The sequence below is a fragment of the Cynocephalus volans genome, chromosome 1 (genome assembly GCF_027409185.1).
Source record: "Cynocephalus volans isolate mCynVol1 chromosome 1, mCynVol1.pri, whole genome shotgun sequence".
NCBI classification, from domain to species: Eukaryota; Metazoa; Chordata; class Mammalia; order Dermoptera; family Cynocephalidae; genus Cynocephalus; species Cynocephalus volans.
In genome coordinates this window covers 28,669,909-28,686,969 of record NC_084460.1, presented here as the reverse complement: position 1 = coordinate 28,686,969, position 17,061 = coordinate 28,669,909, and the positions used below count along the sequence as shown (strand labels likewise).

The following is a 17,061-nucleotide window of genomic DNA, read 5'->3' as shown; positions in this document are numbered from 1 at the left end:
ATAAAAATAGAATCATATAATATATTACATTTTGAGGTTAGCTTTTACACTCAATGTAATACCTTTGAGAAATATCCAGGTTGTATCAGTGCTATTCCTTTTTATCACTAAGTAGTATTCCATTCTTTGGCATACCACAGTTTGTTTAGCCATTCTTCCATTGAGGAATGCTCAAGTTTGGGCTATTACAAATGAAGCTACTGTGAACATTTGTATACAGGTTTTAGAAAAAAAATATTTTTCTTTCTCTAGGATAAATACCTATGAGTGAAACTGCTGGGTCATATGGTATGTGTATGTTTAACTCTATAAGAAATTGCCACACTATTTTCCAGAGTGGCAAGTACCATTTCTTATTCCCAGTAGCAGTGCATGGAGAAATCCAGTTATGCTTTCTTAATCAGCATTGGTATTGTCAGTATTTTTACTTCTGTCCATTATAATAGATACACAGTAGTATCTCATCAGGCTCTTAATTAGCATTTCCCTAATGGCTATTGAAGTTAATAGACCTGCAACATAAGGAGTGCCACTTTAGACAAGCCCAAGTACAAAATGGCGCCGCCCACTTCCTCCCCTCCCCTCCCCCTTCCCTTTAGGAGAAGCCTCCTGACTTAAACAGAAACCCCTTTTGCTTCCACAAGGATGCAGTTCTCCACCCCAATCCACATTAGCATAATGACCCTCCTTGATGGTATCAGCCAGCCCTCGGTGCACTACATAAGCTCTACCACCCCCACACCTGGTGCTGTCCCCCATTTTCAGGGCAGCCCTGGGCCCTGTGCCACTCTGAGCACAGCCCAGCAGATTTCTTTCTTTAATAAAGCTTGAACGGTACCCCGCATCTCAGCTCACTTTCTTTCAGAAGTTGAATATTTTTTCATGTACTTATGTTCCCTCTGAATGCCCTCTTTGGTGTAGTTTATGTTCAGGTCTTTTCCATTTTCTAGCTGGACTGTTTGTTTTCTTATTTTGAGTGAGGAGTGTTCTTAGACACAAGTTCTTTGTTGGACATGTGACTTGCAAATATTATCTCCCAGTCTGCGGCTTGTGTTTTCATTTTCTTAAGAGTGTCTTTCACAGAGAATTTTGATGATGTCTAATTTATTAAATTTTATTTTATGGTTGTTCTTTTTTTTGGTTTCATATCTAAGAACACTTTGTGTAGATCTAGGTCACAAAATTTTCTTGTGCTTTCCTCTAAAGGTTTTATGTTTTACATTTAGGTCTATAATCCCTTTTGAATTAATTTTTTAATTAGATGCAAGGTTATGTGAAGGTTCAATTTTTTTTTTTTGCCTATAGATTGCCCATTGTCCCAGCACCATTTGTCTAGCCCTTCTCTACTGAACTGCTTTTAAACCTCTGTCAAAATCAGCTGGTCAAATTTAGTGAAATTTTCTGTTTCTGGACACACTATTCTGTCTCATTTACCTGTATGTCAATCCCTCTGTCAATACCATCCTGTCTTGATTACTATAGTGTAGTCATATAGTAAGTCCTAAAATCAAGTGACTCCTCCAACTTCATTCTTCTTTTACAAATTTTTAGCTATTTTAGTTTCTTTGCCTTTCCATCTAAGTTTTAAAATTATCTACCAAATTTTTTTGCTCTGATTTTAACAGTAAATGCATTAAAGCAATTGATTAGTTTGGGGAAGAATTGATATACTGACTTCTGTTGAGTCTTCCAATCCATGGACATGGTATATCTTTCCATTTATTTAGTCGATCTTTGATATTTTCATTAGCATTTTATGGTTTTCAGCATACATATTCTGTACATGTTTTATTAGATCTGTACCTAGCCTTTAACTTTTTGGGAAACTATTGTATATGTTATTGTGTTTGTTTGTTTTTTTCCCCCTAAAAGATGACCGGTAAGGGGATCTTATCCCTTGACTTGGTCTTGTCAGCACCATGTTCACCCAGTGAGCCAACCAGCCATCCCTATATGGGATCCGAACCTGTGGCCTTGGTGTTATCAGCGCCACACTCTCCCGAGTGAGCCATGGGCTGGCCCTTATGTTATTGTGATTTTAATTCTGGTTTCTAGTTGTCAACTGCTAGTATATACACATTATTGGTTTTTGTGTGTTGACCTACATCCTGTGAACTTTATAAACTCACTTTTTAGTTCTACAAGTTTTCCTCTTAGATTCTTTTGGATTTTCTTCACAGTCCATCATGTCTTCTGTGAATAGGGTCAGTTTTTACATATTCCTTTCTGATATATATATACCCTTTCTTTTCTTGCCTGATTTCACTGGCTGGGACTTCGGGTGCTATGTTGAATAGAAGTGGCTAGTGTGGACATCATTACCATGTTCCTGTCTCAGAGGGAAAGCATTCAATCTTTCATCATTAGTTTGATGATTAGGTATAGATATTTTGTGTGGAGGGTACTAACATTAATAAAGCAAATGTATTTCACAGGGCCTAGCTTCCAAAGCCCTGTAGTTTCAGGTATAACCTAACTTTTTAAAATTACATATAGAAATGTTAAGCTTGCAAAAGACAGGAAACTTTCCCCAGGCTAAAGTCTCTGTTCTAGATAAAGAATTGTAACACAGCAAAATTGCTGGCTCAAGGATAGATGTCCTTGGTTAATCTACTGATTGATATGTTAAGAAAGGTGCTTGATCCTAAAGAAATTGCTGTAAGAAAAGACAGTATTTGATAAGAACAAGCTTTTGTTGGTGGATCAACTTAACCTTTTACAAATTGCATTATGGAATGTCACTTTGTTTATTTCACTGATGTTACTAGTTTCCATTTGTTAAAACTATACTTGGCCATAATTCTGCCCATATCCTTGTGTTTTTGTAATGATTAAATCAACTGAATTTTCCTGTGAAACTTCCTTGTCTTTACAATAAAAGGGAGAGGCCAACTTTGAATTGGCACTGACACATTCAGTTTTCTCCTCCTAATGGGGAAATTACTGAAGTGCAGTCCTTCCGGGCCTCAGTGCATACATAGTACTTGAGTAACCACGTAACTCTTTTTTTCGTCTCTGTTACACAGGGGGAAGTGTAACAATTTTGTAGATGTTTGCTATAGATATTTTGTAGAATAGAAGCTAAGGACTTCTATTCCTAGTTTACTGAGTTTTTATCATAAATTTATGTTGAATTTTGTAAAATTTTCTGCATTAATTGATATAACTATATGTTATGGTTATGATATGTCTCTTCACATCTCATTGCTTTAATTTGCATTTCTGTGGTGATGAATGATGATGAATACCTTCTCATATGCTTATTGGCCATTTTATCATCTTCCTGTGTGAACTGTTAAAATATTTGCTCATTTAAAAAATAATTTATTTTTACTTTGTAGCAATTATAAAGTTTCAGAAAAGTTATAAGTACAATACAAAGAACTTTTTCTTCCTGAACCATTTTAGAGCCCTATTACCCCACTATCTTGGTATTAATACTTCAGTGTGTATGTCTTACAGTTAATAAGCATTCTCCTACATGTCCACAATATAGCCATCAAATTCAGAAAAGTACACTGAGACAATATTACCATCTAATCTTCAGATTCCATTATGGTTTTGCTAATTGTCCATGTAATGCCCTTTACGCCTAAAGGATCTTGTTCAGAATTACATGTTGCATGCAGTTGTTATATGTCTTTGGTCTCCTTCACTGTATGACACTTTTTTCATCTGTCCTTGACTTTCATGACCTTGACTCTTAGAGATTACAGACCAGTTAATTCTGTTTAATGTTTTTCAGTTTGTGTTTTCTTAGGTTTTCTGGTGACTAGATTTAGATTTTGCATCTTTGTCAGGTATATCAGAGAAGTGATGTATTCTGAGTGTATCCCATCAGGTGGCTTATTATTTCAATTTGTCCTACTACTTTGATTATTTGGTTAAAGCAGCATCTGTCAGGCTTCATCCCTGTAAAGCTCCTCTTTACCCCCCTTTTAATTAGTAACTATTTTGTGTGTAGGGACTTCAAAGCATTTTGATATACCATTTCTCTTCTAAATTTTTTTTTTTTAAGATTCTTTTCTTTTATTTATTTTTTACATTCTAAGATGTTGTTGCAGAGGGGGTGGGGGGCAGGGGTGGCCCACAGCTGACTCCTTCGCTGTCCTGGTTGATGGCAGAGGGGTATGGCTGAGCTGAGGCCCATGGCCCCACACTCCCCATACCACTGCTCAAGAGCCCAGGGGCTTCCATCTTCTAAATTTCATTTCATTTATATATATCTATAGGAAATCATGGTTTTCTGTTTCATTTGGTGGGTTATGATCTATTATTACTATTTATTTAAATGTTCAAATCATTCCTGATTTGGCTGGTGGGAATGTTGTCAGTCTGGCTTCTGTGTCCTGTCAACACATTCCCATCATTCTTGAAGTGCTGTCTTCTTTCTGGCAAAAAATGATCTAGGCTCAGTTTACTTTCCTTGCCCTAGCACTTAGCATTAGCCATTTCTCCATGGAGCTCTGGTTCTTTGAATGTACAGTGATATTCAGAAGCCAAGATCTAGGTTCTAGATGTGTTTATTGCTATTGGGGTATTGCTGACCCCAGTTCCTATTAGTATGAAGGGGCTAAGGAATATTGGGTATATTTGCAGACATATAATACATATATTCACTTATATCTCTATTTATGTCTTGTTTTATTCAAATATGTTGAAAACCATGACAAAAAATGTTGAAAAACATCAATAACACAAGTTCCAATCTAAGCCCAGAGTGTTTATTCTAATTTTCTTCCATTCTGTGTTTGTAACTCCCTTCTCCAACAGTAAGAAATGTGGCTTCTATTTTACAGGGAAAAATTAACAGAGCTTCAGTAACAATATAAAGTGGTCAAACATACATGTTACTGGGAGTCCAGAAGAAAGAGGGTGACTAGAAAAACATCTTCAAGAAAATAATGTCTGAAAATATTTCAAATTTGACCCAAATATCAGAGAAGTTCACCAATACATAATAATCAAACTGTCAAAACCAAAGATAAAGAGAAAAATCTTTAAAACAGCCACAAAAAAAAAGAGGAATGAATATAAGAATCACTACAGACTTCTTGCCAGAAGACAAAAGACTGATATCTTTAAAATGCTGTAACTAAAACAAACAAACAAACAAAAAAAGCTTTCAATCTAAAATTCTGTACCTAGCAAAAATATCCTTCAAGGCAAAATAATGACTTTTTCATACTAAGAACTTCTCTCAGCTTTCCTGCTCCATTAGCTTCTTCAAGGTGCCATTTTATAGAAGGGTGCATTTTTATATGAGCATCCACGGATTTTGGTGTCCCTGGGGGTCTTGGAACCAATTCCCCATGGACACCAAGAGATGACTATATCTAAATTATTTCATAATTTAAAACCTGAGGGAAAAAAAACACAAGATATTATTTTATACCCACAATACCCAGGCTGTGGAGCAACAGGAATTCACATAGAAGGGTACTTCAAAAAATCTGTGGAAAAATAGAATTAAGATAGTACAAATCTTTCCATGAACTTTTTGACGTACCCACGTATGTCTGGAAGGAATGTAAATTCATACAGTCATTTCTAAAAACAGCTGTACTACCTAGTAATGACAACTAGGTACTTCTCAGTCCCATTTCCAGCAACATGCACACCCTGAAAAAGCTAATGCACACATGCACCAAGAGACATGTATGAGAGCACTCAGTGCAGCATTGTTTGTTACAAAAAGAAAGAGAAACAACTCAAATACACACTAAGCACAGAACAGACAAATCATGGTACATTCATGCCGTAAGATAGCATAGAGCAGAAAATATGATGTATTTCAATTAAATGCATCAACAGAGATCAAGTTCAGAAATGATAAAAGCTGCAAGTCAGAGAAAAATTCATGCAGTATGATTCCATTAACATAAAAATATTTTCAAAAAGCAAAAAAAATTAACATTATTTAAACCTTAAGCTCTAGTAATACACGCATGTGGGTTAAACCTATAAATAAAAGCAAGGTAATCATTAACATGAAAATCTGAATAGAGGTTATCTTCAGCAGGGAGATAAAGGAATATTCCGAGAAGCTTCAAAGAACATAAAGGATATTCTGTTCTTGGGCTTACTAGTGGATGTGGGAGTATGCAGTTTATTTTGTAGCTATTATTCTTTAAAAGAACACAAACTTTGTATATACTCTTTTTAATAAATTAAATATTTCACAATAAATAAAAATAAAATATTCCTGTAATAAAAACACATCATGCCCAGTAGGTCTTACAGGCATGTTCTACGTAAAAGAACAAATAATCTCTTTCTTAAAGAGACTACTGCAGAGAATCAGGAGGGGGAAAACATCACAGCTTATTTTGATACCAAAACTGGACAAAGTTTGAGATTAGAATATCGTAGATATGTCACTTAGGAATACGGACACAAAAAAACCTAAATAAATTATTTATAATCTAAATCCAGCAACGTGCATTCAAAAAGAAAACCATGTTGAGGTGACATTTACCCTAGGAATGCAAGTGGGCTTGAGCACTGGGAAAAAAAATCTATTAACAAAACTCATCATATCACCAAATTGAAGGAAATAAACTATGACTCATTTACTCACACAAATATTTACTGAGTACCTACTTTTTCCCTAGGAGCCAGAGAGACAACAGTAACTAAAATTAAAAATTTCTCCCCAAGGAAAGTTTATGCTCTAGTCAAGGGAGACAGAGAATAACAGTAAACAAAACATATATATAATACAGTCTATCTGACAGTGATAAATACCAAGGAGAAAAACAAGGCAGGGAACGGTGCAATCTGAGCAAAGATTTGAAGGAGGTGTGGAGGGTTGGCCTGTTAGCTTACTTGGGAGAGCATGGTGCTGGTGAAGGAAGTGTGGAACGAAGCATGCAGGTATTTGGGGGCAAGGCGTTTCAGACAGAACAGCAAGGGCAAAAGCCCTGAGAGAAACAGTGCTAGCATGTTCAAGGATGGCCAAGGAGACCAGTTCATTTCTAGAGCAGAACGAACCAGCGGGAGAGAGTTAAATGAAAAGGGCTGAAAGTGAAGATGGGGGGCAGACAGTATAAGGGCACTGCAATCCACTTGAAGGACTTCGGCCTTTAGTCTTAGTGAAGATGGGAAAAAGAATAAGAAGCCTCTTACCACTCTGCATGGCCTTGGGCAGAGGAGTGACATGATCTAACATTTTTTTTAAATCTCTTCATGAGGAAGAGAGTGGTGAGAGTGGAAGCAAGGAAACCAGTTAGGAAGACACTACAATAATCTACAAGAAAGAGAGATGGTGATAGCAAAGGGAGTGGTAGAATAGTATATATTCCGGAGGCAGTACCAAAAGGATTTATTGATGATTACATGTGCCATGAGAACAAAAGAAAGGAGATGACTCCAACATTGATGACTCCAAGTTTTCTGATATAAGCAACTTAAAAGATGGAGTTCCCATTAATTTACATAGGCAAGACAAAGGTGGAATAAGTTTGAGGTGGAACAATCACAACACTGGTTTATACATGTTAATTGTGAGATGCCATTAGACATCCAAAAAGTGATATTGAGTAGGTAATTGAATATGCAAGTTTGATGTTCAGAGAGGAATATCCAGGACAGGAATATAACTCGGAAGTCATCAATGACAGAGAAACAGGTGGAGAAGCAAAGGAGACAAGTTAGCAAAGCAAAGGAAGATGAGATGTAAGTGTTCCAGAAGGAGATACTGAAAAGAACCAAGGAGATTCATCCCCTAAACTCCACACAGGTTCAGAACAGGTACCACAACAGACAAGGAGGAGGTATGGGGTTCACAACATTGGGACTGTTAAAGTCTCCATTAGGAGACAGACATCCCTACTCCAGCACCATGCACCTAAGTGACAACCACTTCCCCACTTCCACAGGAGATGAGAGGAGCCACAAAACCACAATGCACTGAATTTTCCATTAGTATTTAAGAGCCTGACTCTCAAGCATCAGCCTTCAACCAAGGATCACCAGACATGTGAGTGAGGCTGTGATGTGAAAGAAATAGGGCATGACAAATAGAAGAAACATGGGCTGTATAATATATAAATAATAAGTAAATTTTTAAATTTGTATTATGAAATGTTTCTAACTTCAATAAAGTTAAATACTGATAGCATCAGACCAAAGACCTACGTACCTACACCTCAGAAAAAATGTAAAATAATTTCCCAGACCTGAGAGACATGAGTCTCTATACTCAGTAGCACAAGGGATGAAAAAAGACCCACTTCAAAGTACATTATCATAGAAAAGTTCCTAAAAGCTTTCAGTGGGAGGCAGTAGAAAAAAAGAGGCAGGGGACACATGCAAAAATATTAGGAATCAATACAGCATTAGATTTCAAAAACAACAATGAACATTTTTTTTTTTCTTTTGAGAAAGAAAAGCTTACACTGGAGATTCTCAAATACTCCATTCCATGGAAAAGAGATCCTGCTAAACATTCCATACTACACATTTCCATTTTGACACCAAAAATTACTAACTATCCTGAACCAACTCAACTGTTTAGCATTGAGAACTGCTGACACAGCAAGTTAAAACAATCTCTTCTAGGGCTGGCCAGTGAGCTCAGTTGCCTAAAACATGGTGCTGATAACACCATGGTCCAGAGTTCAGATCCCCGTACCAGCCAGACACCACAAAAAAAGAAAGAAACAAACAAAAAAATAAATAACAATTTAAAAATACCAATCTCTTCTATGTATTTTTCCACTGCATTTATTCAACATACATTTATTGAGCACCTACTATAATAGGTGCTAGAGATACATCCAGGTACAAAATAATACAGATTCTCTGCCTCTAAGGCCTAGTCAGGAAAGACATATCAAACAATCACCCAATAATTATGTAAACTTATAATTCATAAGAAGTAAAATTCAGACACAACAGGAAAATCTAACTTAGAGGTAAGTAAAGGCTCCTCTGAAGAACTGACATAGGTTATCAGTTCTTGAGACCCATAGCCAGGCAAAAGGGGAAGGAAGAGAGTTTAAAATGGGAAACACTAAAACTGGGAAGAGCTTAAAGAATTCAAAGAACTGAAAGAAAGGCAACGTAGTAGAGCAAGGTTTGGATTTTTTTGTAAATGCCACGGGAAACCACTGACAAGTATCAAACAGAAACGTGTCATGATCAAATTAGGTTTTGAAAAAAATCCCTCTGGATGCTGTGTAAATTACAAAGGAGCAATGCACTAGATTATATAAGGGTGCGAAGTGAAAGCAAGTGGACCAGGCAGGAACTATTTCGGTATTTAGCATATGGGGATAATTTAGGCTAGGGTTATGGCAACAGAAATGGACACACCCGCCCTCCCCCCATGCCATCCCCATCACAAAAGTGGAAGTTTTTGAAAGTAGAACCGTCAGGACAGTTATCTTTCCAAAGAAAAACTGGCATGAAGAGTCATCTATATCCAAAAGGGAAGACTAAATACAAAATAAGTGGCTGATTCCTCTTATTTAGGCATATCTTTCGAAGCCTTTTTTGTACCACTCAGTCAAAAAGGACAGCACCTTTCAGAACAGAAGAAAATATACATCTTTTTGCTCCCTATTCCTCCTCTCCAGCCTCATGATACACAAAGAATTTGAAGTTATTCTTCAGAACCTTGAGCATGCTTCTCAAACATCTGAGAACTGACTCATTTAGTTGAAGCTTCAAACCTCCTAACTTGTCCTCCATATGTTAAAAACAAATCTATCAAATAACCAAAAATGTGACTTTGTACCATTTATATAAACTCTCTCAGACTGTTTCCTAATCATTAGTATAGGAGTTGGAAACTATGCTTCAAAAGGACCAATATGAGGAGTATGATGCCTGTCTGGAATATAGTTAGCACTCAATTAAACATCAGTTTCCATCTGTTTTTTCAGACTTAGGTAAGCTAGAAGCAGCAGCAACTTTCTTAGACTAAACAAATTCCTCAAATAACTTTCCCCAAAAGTCTGATCTGAAAGATTGAGAAGAGATCAAATGCACAGTTTTTACACTGGCTGACCCAAAGAAAATTTAAGTATTTTTCCCAGACATGGGCTTTCTCAAGGAAGCCTACAATATGTACAATCGCATTTTCCCAGAACCCTGGTATTTTAAAATCACACTAACCAGAAATGTTTACAACCTTTTAGTTTTAAAAATATATACCACTTTAGCCACCCAGAAATTATCACACTGCCCACTCCCCTGGACTACCAAAAAATCATTCCAGTGGTAATGCTTTTCAAACCACTAATACCTGACCTCTACCATTTCATTCTCACAAGGCTCTGAACTTCATCAGGTAGAAGGACAAAAGGCAGTTCATCTCTTAGGCATAAAACCAGACTCTGACCAGGGCTCTGAAAACAATCAAGTTCTCTCTTCTCCGTGAGCTGGCTGGGAATCCTGACAATGGAATAACCCTTCTATCAAAGGAGGATTCCAGATGTCCCTTGAGAATTACTCAAACAAATAAGGAACCTTTTATCAACTGAGGGGTCAAAATCCCCATCAAAAACAAACTGCTACTACAATTAAGCAGAGCAAATGGCTCTAGTAACTGGGCCTTCTGTGCAGATCACCTAAAGTACAGATGAACTGGGTTTGCAATAAAACAGCCAGCCTCCAGTAAACACCAAATGCATCACAAAAGAACTGAAAAGAAAAACATCCACAGCTGACTTACTTTTCACACAGAACAATCTAGATGCTAGAATGTGAGCACCAGAAGGTCCTTACTGGTTTTTAGCCCAGGAGGTTTTCAACAGAGCGCCAGGGTCCAAGAAAGATGCCTTCAGTGCTTGGGATGTGCAGCAGGGATGGTAGAACCCACAAAAGATGAAAAAGCTGGACCCTCATGGTTGTTCCAACCAGAGCAGTCTCACAAGCATCAACTTATATTCTGCAGCTCCATTTCACGAGATAAAAGCATTTTACACCTGCAGTTTTAAAACAATCAATCTATTTTAACTCCTCAGTGTTAGAGACAAGGAATTATAAGCAGAGATATGCAGCAATACATGAGGTGCTGTGCTGGAACCCAGAACTTGACTTCTATTCCACTTCTCTTAGAGCCACCATATATCACTCTTTCTGGCACAGAAAAGAAAGCCAACAATGAGAAATGGCAGTACAATTAATGGAGAGGACAGTAAGTCAAACCAACCATCCATAACGAAAGAACTCACATCTATGGATATAAAAAGCTACTTTTGCTTGACAATTACAAGAACTTTCATTAAAGAGAGCAAAACTGACATTTTGAGAAATATCAAGGAACTCACAAGATCCCTCAAAAGATGAAGCGGCCAAAGGTCACAAAACATGAAGAAAAATTCTTTATTCTTTTTTTTTTTTTTTTTTTTTTTGTCCTTTTCGTGACCGGCACTCAGCCAGTGAGTGCACTGGCCAGTCCTATATAGGATCCGAACCCGCGGCAGGAGCGTCGCAGCGCTCCCAGCGCTGCACTCTACCAACTGCGCCACGGGCTCGGCCCGAAAAATTCTTTATTCTAATTAGCATAATGAAAAGAAATCAAACTCAAAGGTGGGGACCTAGGTTCTAGTCCCAATTAGGCCACATGCATTTGTCACACAGATGTATGATCATAGATAAATCATTTAATCTGTCAGAAGCTGTTTTCTATCTGTAAAATGAAAATGGATTGGGTGAACTGAGATCCCCTATCCCTCTAAAATTCTAGGATTCTAAGCATTAAAAAGATCACATATCTGGGGCAGGCCCGTGGCTCACTCGGGAGAGTGTGGTGCTGGTAACACCAAGGCCATGGGTTTGGATCCCATACAGGGATGGCCAGTTAGCTCACTGGGTGAGCGTGGTGCTGACAATGCCAAGTCAAGGGTTAAGATCCCCTTGCCGGTCATCTTTAAAGAAAAAAAAGAGATCACATATTTGAAAAGACACAGACTACAAGACATTGTCCAAAAATGTTGCTACAATTTTAAATGAAAATAAAAATCCTTTTTTGTAACAAGCAAGATGATCAAAGTTCAAAGCTCTAAAAGAAATACTAATATACCTTAAAAAAAAAAAAAAAAAAAAAAAACCTAAGCAGCTCATCTGGTTAGAGCACAGTGCTATAAAACCAAGCACTGAGATCAAGGGTTCGGATCTCCACACCGGCCAGCCGCCAAAACCAAAAAATAAAAAAATAAAAATTTGTTAAATTAAAAAATATCTGAGATGTTTAAACTGTTTCTAATGTTCAGTTACTTCCTTCAGCAATTAAGAGGAACCAGATTATGGCCACAGCCTGGGAAAGAAAGATTTATTTCCAATGTCAGCAGATTCTTTCACTGATTTATGTTAAACTGCTCCAAAGAGAGCAAGGAAAAAACAAAGGGTTCTCAGCTAACTTGCTGAGCTGGAGAAAAAATAACCCAAAACATGTATATTCTATAACAAAAACTGATATAAAGTAAGATGAAATACAAGAATTAGCTGGCTTAAGTTTTAACTACCTATTATGTGCCAGACACACGGGATCCAATGAAAACAAAGACCCCCACACTTACATTCTAGTGGGAGGTGGCTAATGATAACTAAGTAACCAAATAAACAATCAAGGTAATTTGGGATACTGATACGGCTATGACACAAACAAAAACCATAAATAATGTTGTGGAATTAGACTGGTAGTTAGAGAAAGCTTCGCTGAAAAGATACTGTTGGACTAAGAACCAAATGATAGTTAACTTACTACAGTTCTCCAGGCAGAGAGGCCAGCAAGTACAAGGGGCATGAGGTATACACAAGCATGCAATGTTTGAGAAACAGACTTGATAGAGTTTGGATGTGTTGTCCCCTCCAAAATTCATGTGGAAATTTGATTCCCAGTGTGGCAGTGTTGGAAAGTGACTGAGTCATGGGGGCCGATCTCTCATGAATGGATTAATGCTCTCCCTGGGGGAGGAGGGATTAATGAGTGAGTTCTCACTCTATTAGTTCCCGTTAGAGCTGGTTGTTTAAAAGACCCTGGCACCTCTCTCTCTCTCTCTCTCTCTTGCTTCCTCTCGCCATGTGATCTGATTGTACCCACTGGCTGCCTGCCACTTTCCACCATGAGCAGAAGCAGCCTGAGGCCCATGCCAGATGCAGCTGTCCCAGAATCATAAGCCAAATAAACCTCTGTTCTTTATAAATTACCCAATCTCAGGTATTTCTGTTACAGCAACACAAACAGACTAATACAAGACTGGAGGCCAGAATAGCTAAAGTATAATGAATGACCAAGTGGAAAGTACTAGGAAAGCAGTTCAGAGATGGAGGCAAGGGCCAAGCAGGAGAGTGACATGATCAGATTTGCATTTTCATTCTGCTTGCTGAATGAAAAAACCAAAAATCAAATTGAACTCTGATATTGCCCTTCAAATGATTGGTGCTGTTTTACTGTACCTAAATCTAAGCTGGGGCTGGACGGTTAGCTCAGTTGGTTAGAGCACAGTGTCATATATAACACTGAGGTCAAGGGTTGGGATCCCCAAAGTGGCCAGCTGCCACTAAATAAATACATAAATAAACATAAACTTACTCCATTTGTTCTCTTCTTGGTATTTAATGGTAATACAACTAGTTTTAAAGTTGCTGTTAATGTGGAGTTGTGTGCAAAAATTTTAATTGTAGTTACTTAAATAACACTGTAAGAATGCAATAATTATCTCCCTCTCTTCCCTCTTCCCCCATTTGCTTTTTCCTTTCTTTTATTTGCAAACTGTGGATTTTAATAAAGGATACTTCAAGTCTAGTCATCTATTTCTTTTACCAAGATATTTTTTATACTTTTAAAAAAATATTCTATACATTAAAAAGGTTCAACTGATCTTGTTAATTGAATACACAAAGACCTGAAGGCTGAGCCCTATATCACCATGTAAGGTATAATAAAGTGGAAATAGCCATAAGTGCCATCTCTATTTGAGCATCATGCAACAACTAAACCAAATAATGTTAAGATGACTGTAGTTATGCCTGACAGTGAGCGGTGGAATAACCATTCACTAACCCAGTTTAAACTCACCAGTGACACATTACCAAGTCAAACAAGCATAAGCAGTTCAGCATGAAAGTCCTAAAAATGTACAACAGTACAAAGGAGTTCACAGTAGTCTTATGAAAACAGGAAATCCTACCTGTAAGAAACAATATAAATCCTACCTCTAACCAGGCAATGTTCAACACTAACAGATGACTTCAAGAAAAGCTTAAGAAAGCAATTCAAATTAGGAATTCAAAGCAGAGAGAAATTTCATCTATCCTCATCCGAGTACTAGCTCCAAGTACCAATACAAGCATCTACATATAAAGTGGCAAACATACCACCACATTATCCAGAACAACTTCCATCAGAGAAGGAACCCTATGGCATGCCCAAAGACTCCAGCTTATCAGTAAACCTTTGATAATCATAGATAAGGCCACACAAATGTAACCAGAACTGAAAAAATTCCTCTGTTCAAGTAGCAAAACCACATGGATAAAATATAATCATGACCTTGATGGCCTACCAGAAGAGATTTCCAAGTAGGGAGGAGAAAAAATACCAAGGCATTCTGTACACAAGCTTTTCCTTAACACATGAGGGAAAGCTTAGACAAAGACAAAAGATCTCAGGGGTGTCACTACTACCTTCAAAAGGAAAAATGAGAAATGTGAGTTAAATAAATGGTGTCTTCTTGCCCTTGTTACTGGCAAGATGCTGAACAAATTAGTCCCTGGTAGACCACTGTGCAAAACATCCCCCCTTCACTGCTGAATAGCCTTGGAACACCACCTGGAACAGCAGACACAATCCAGGCAGTAAAACATAAAAGAGTTAGGAAATAACCAAGATTTCTACACTTTTATTAGTCCTTTAAAAATGTACTTAATTCCACATGACAACTGGCCTGGACTGTTCAAAAATATCAATGCCATGGAAGACAAAAGAAAGCAAGGAAACTGCTCTACATTAAAGGAGATTAAAGAGACATGACAATCAAATGTAACACATGATTATTGATTGGATAAAGGATTTTTAAAAATTAGCCAGAAAGTGCTAGCTGGTTAGCTCACTTGGTTAGAGTGTGGTGCTCGTAACACCAGGGTAAAAGGTTTGGATTCCTGTAACAGCCAGCTGCAAAAAAATAAATAACCCATAAAGAATATTTTTGGAATCACAGAAAATTTTGAATATGGACTATATGCTACATATTATTATATTGATATTAAGTTTCTTGAGTGTGATATTGTGGTAATGTAGAAAATGTCTTTGTTATTAAGATACACATTTAAAAATATTTAGAGGTGAAGTCTGTACTTGTTAACACTTTCAAATGGTTCTGAAAAAAAATGCAGACAAATATAAAAAGAGATAAAGCAAATGTGAGAAACTGGTAACAACTGATAACTCTAATTGTTAGATTAGTAAACCTAAATCATCTAGGTGAATGATAGATGGGTGGGGTGTTCACTATATAGTACACCTCCAATTTTTCCGTAGGTTTGAAACTTTTCAAAATAAAAAAATGGAGGATGAAAAAGTACTTAACAGCACCTTGGACTCATGTGTTTACTGGGCGGGCCTGAGTTCTCAGGTGACAAAGATGGTGACTGGCTGGTTCAAATTTTTAGTATCCCTAGGGCCAAGCCCGTGGCGCACTTGAATTTATGGATTACTTTCACTTTCTCTGTTGCACTTTACTTTCTGTTGATTTGCATATATTGCTTTTATAATAGGTCAAAAACATTAAGAATCACACACAGATAATTAACCAAACTAAAATTCTACCAAAACCACAGCAGAAAGCATCCTCATTTTGGCTCTGAAATATGAGCTAGATGCCAGCGGCAGATCTAGGGATAGTTTTATCAAAATTATGAGCAATATTTACCATCAAATGTCAAAATAAAAGGACAATAACAAAGTCCCAGAATGTAGCCATTATTCACTAATTTATCCATTAAATATACATTTATTGAAAGCAACTTTGACTAGTACTTGGGATACTGAAATGAGTAAGACACGAACTCTGCCTTCAATAAGTTTACTGTCTAACTGGATGAAACAGGCAAGCAAACCATTAATCCAAAAACAGCACAATGAGTATTAGAGAGATGATGCCTGCAGATGTAAAAGGCTGATAAGCAACATAAAGCCAAAAGCAGACGACATGACATGTTGAGCACATCTTCAATCACTGCATCTCAGACACAGGCTACAGACTAACAGAACACCTCCAAGTTTACAGCAGGTTCATACAATGGTGTTTACTCAAAGATACAATAAAATTAACATGAAGAAATATAATTCAGTTTAAACATTTATTAGGCAGGGATGTGCCAACAATTCTGCCCAGAGCCAACTTACAAAGACAAAACTCAGTTCCTACCCTCAAGATACTCAGAAAAAAGTGGTTCTCCTCCCTCTTAAAAATAGAAACAGGCCATTAACAGGTATATTTGTAATATATATGCTGTATGTAATGATATACAATTACATTATATAACATTATGTAGATAATAAAAGAAAAATGTCAATAACAGGCCATTAAGGATGAAGAACCTAGGAATATCATAAAGATTACCATTTATTTAGGACTGACTCAATGCCAGGGATGCATACACTACCATAAAGAGGGTAAATCCTCCCCATGTTACAAAGCTAGATTTTGAACTCAGGGACTCTGTCTCTCCCAAAGTTCAATTACAAGAAAAACATGCAAAAAAGAAGAAAAAAAAGTCCGAACTATTAGAAATAAAAACAATATAGAAAACAGCACAGACATCTGAACATAAGATATATTTGATGAATAAATAATGACAAGTTTTATGACTGAAGTTATACAGTTACTTGTTCAGGTATTTAATTAATTTTGAATTAATACAACATACAAAAAAAAAAAAAAAAAAAACTAGGGCCGGCCTGTGGCTCACTTGGGAGAGTATGGTGCTGATAACACCAAGGCCACGGGTTCAGATCCCTATGTGGGGATGGCCGGTTGGCTCACTTGGGAGAGCATGGTGCTGACACCACCAAGTCAAGGGTTAAGATCCCCTTACCTGTCGCCT

The 17,061-nt window shown here is 37.2% G+C and overlaps 1 protein-coding gene across 4 annotated transcripts in view; it reads right to left on the bottom strand.

Moving 5' to 3' along the window:
• The window catches only part of ASXL1 (ASXL transcriptional regulator 1), a 66,340-nt gene that overhangs the window by 40,192 nt on the left and 9,087 nt on the right, over positions 1-17,061 (bottom strand). Inside the window, exon 4 of one of the 4 annotated variants that reach the window (XM_063100402.1) lies at positions 16,955-17,059. The exons of the other annotated variants lie outside the window; for them this stretch is intronic. Coding sequence (XP_062956472.1) covers positions 16,997-17,059 — 63 coding nt within the window. The 3' untranslated portion in view covers positions 16,955-16,996. Of the gene's footprint in view, positions 1-16,954; positions 17,060-17,061 lie in introns of those variants that run through there. 4 annotated transcript variants of the gene reach the window in all.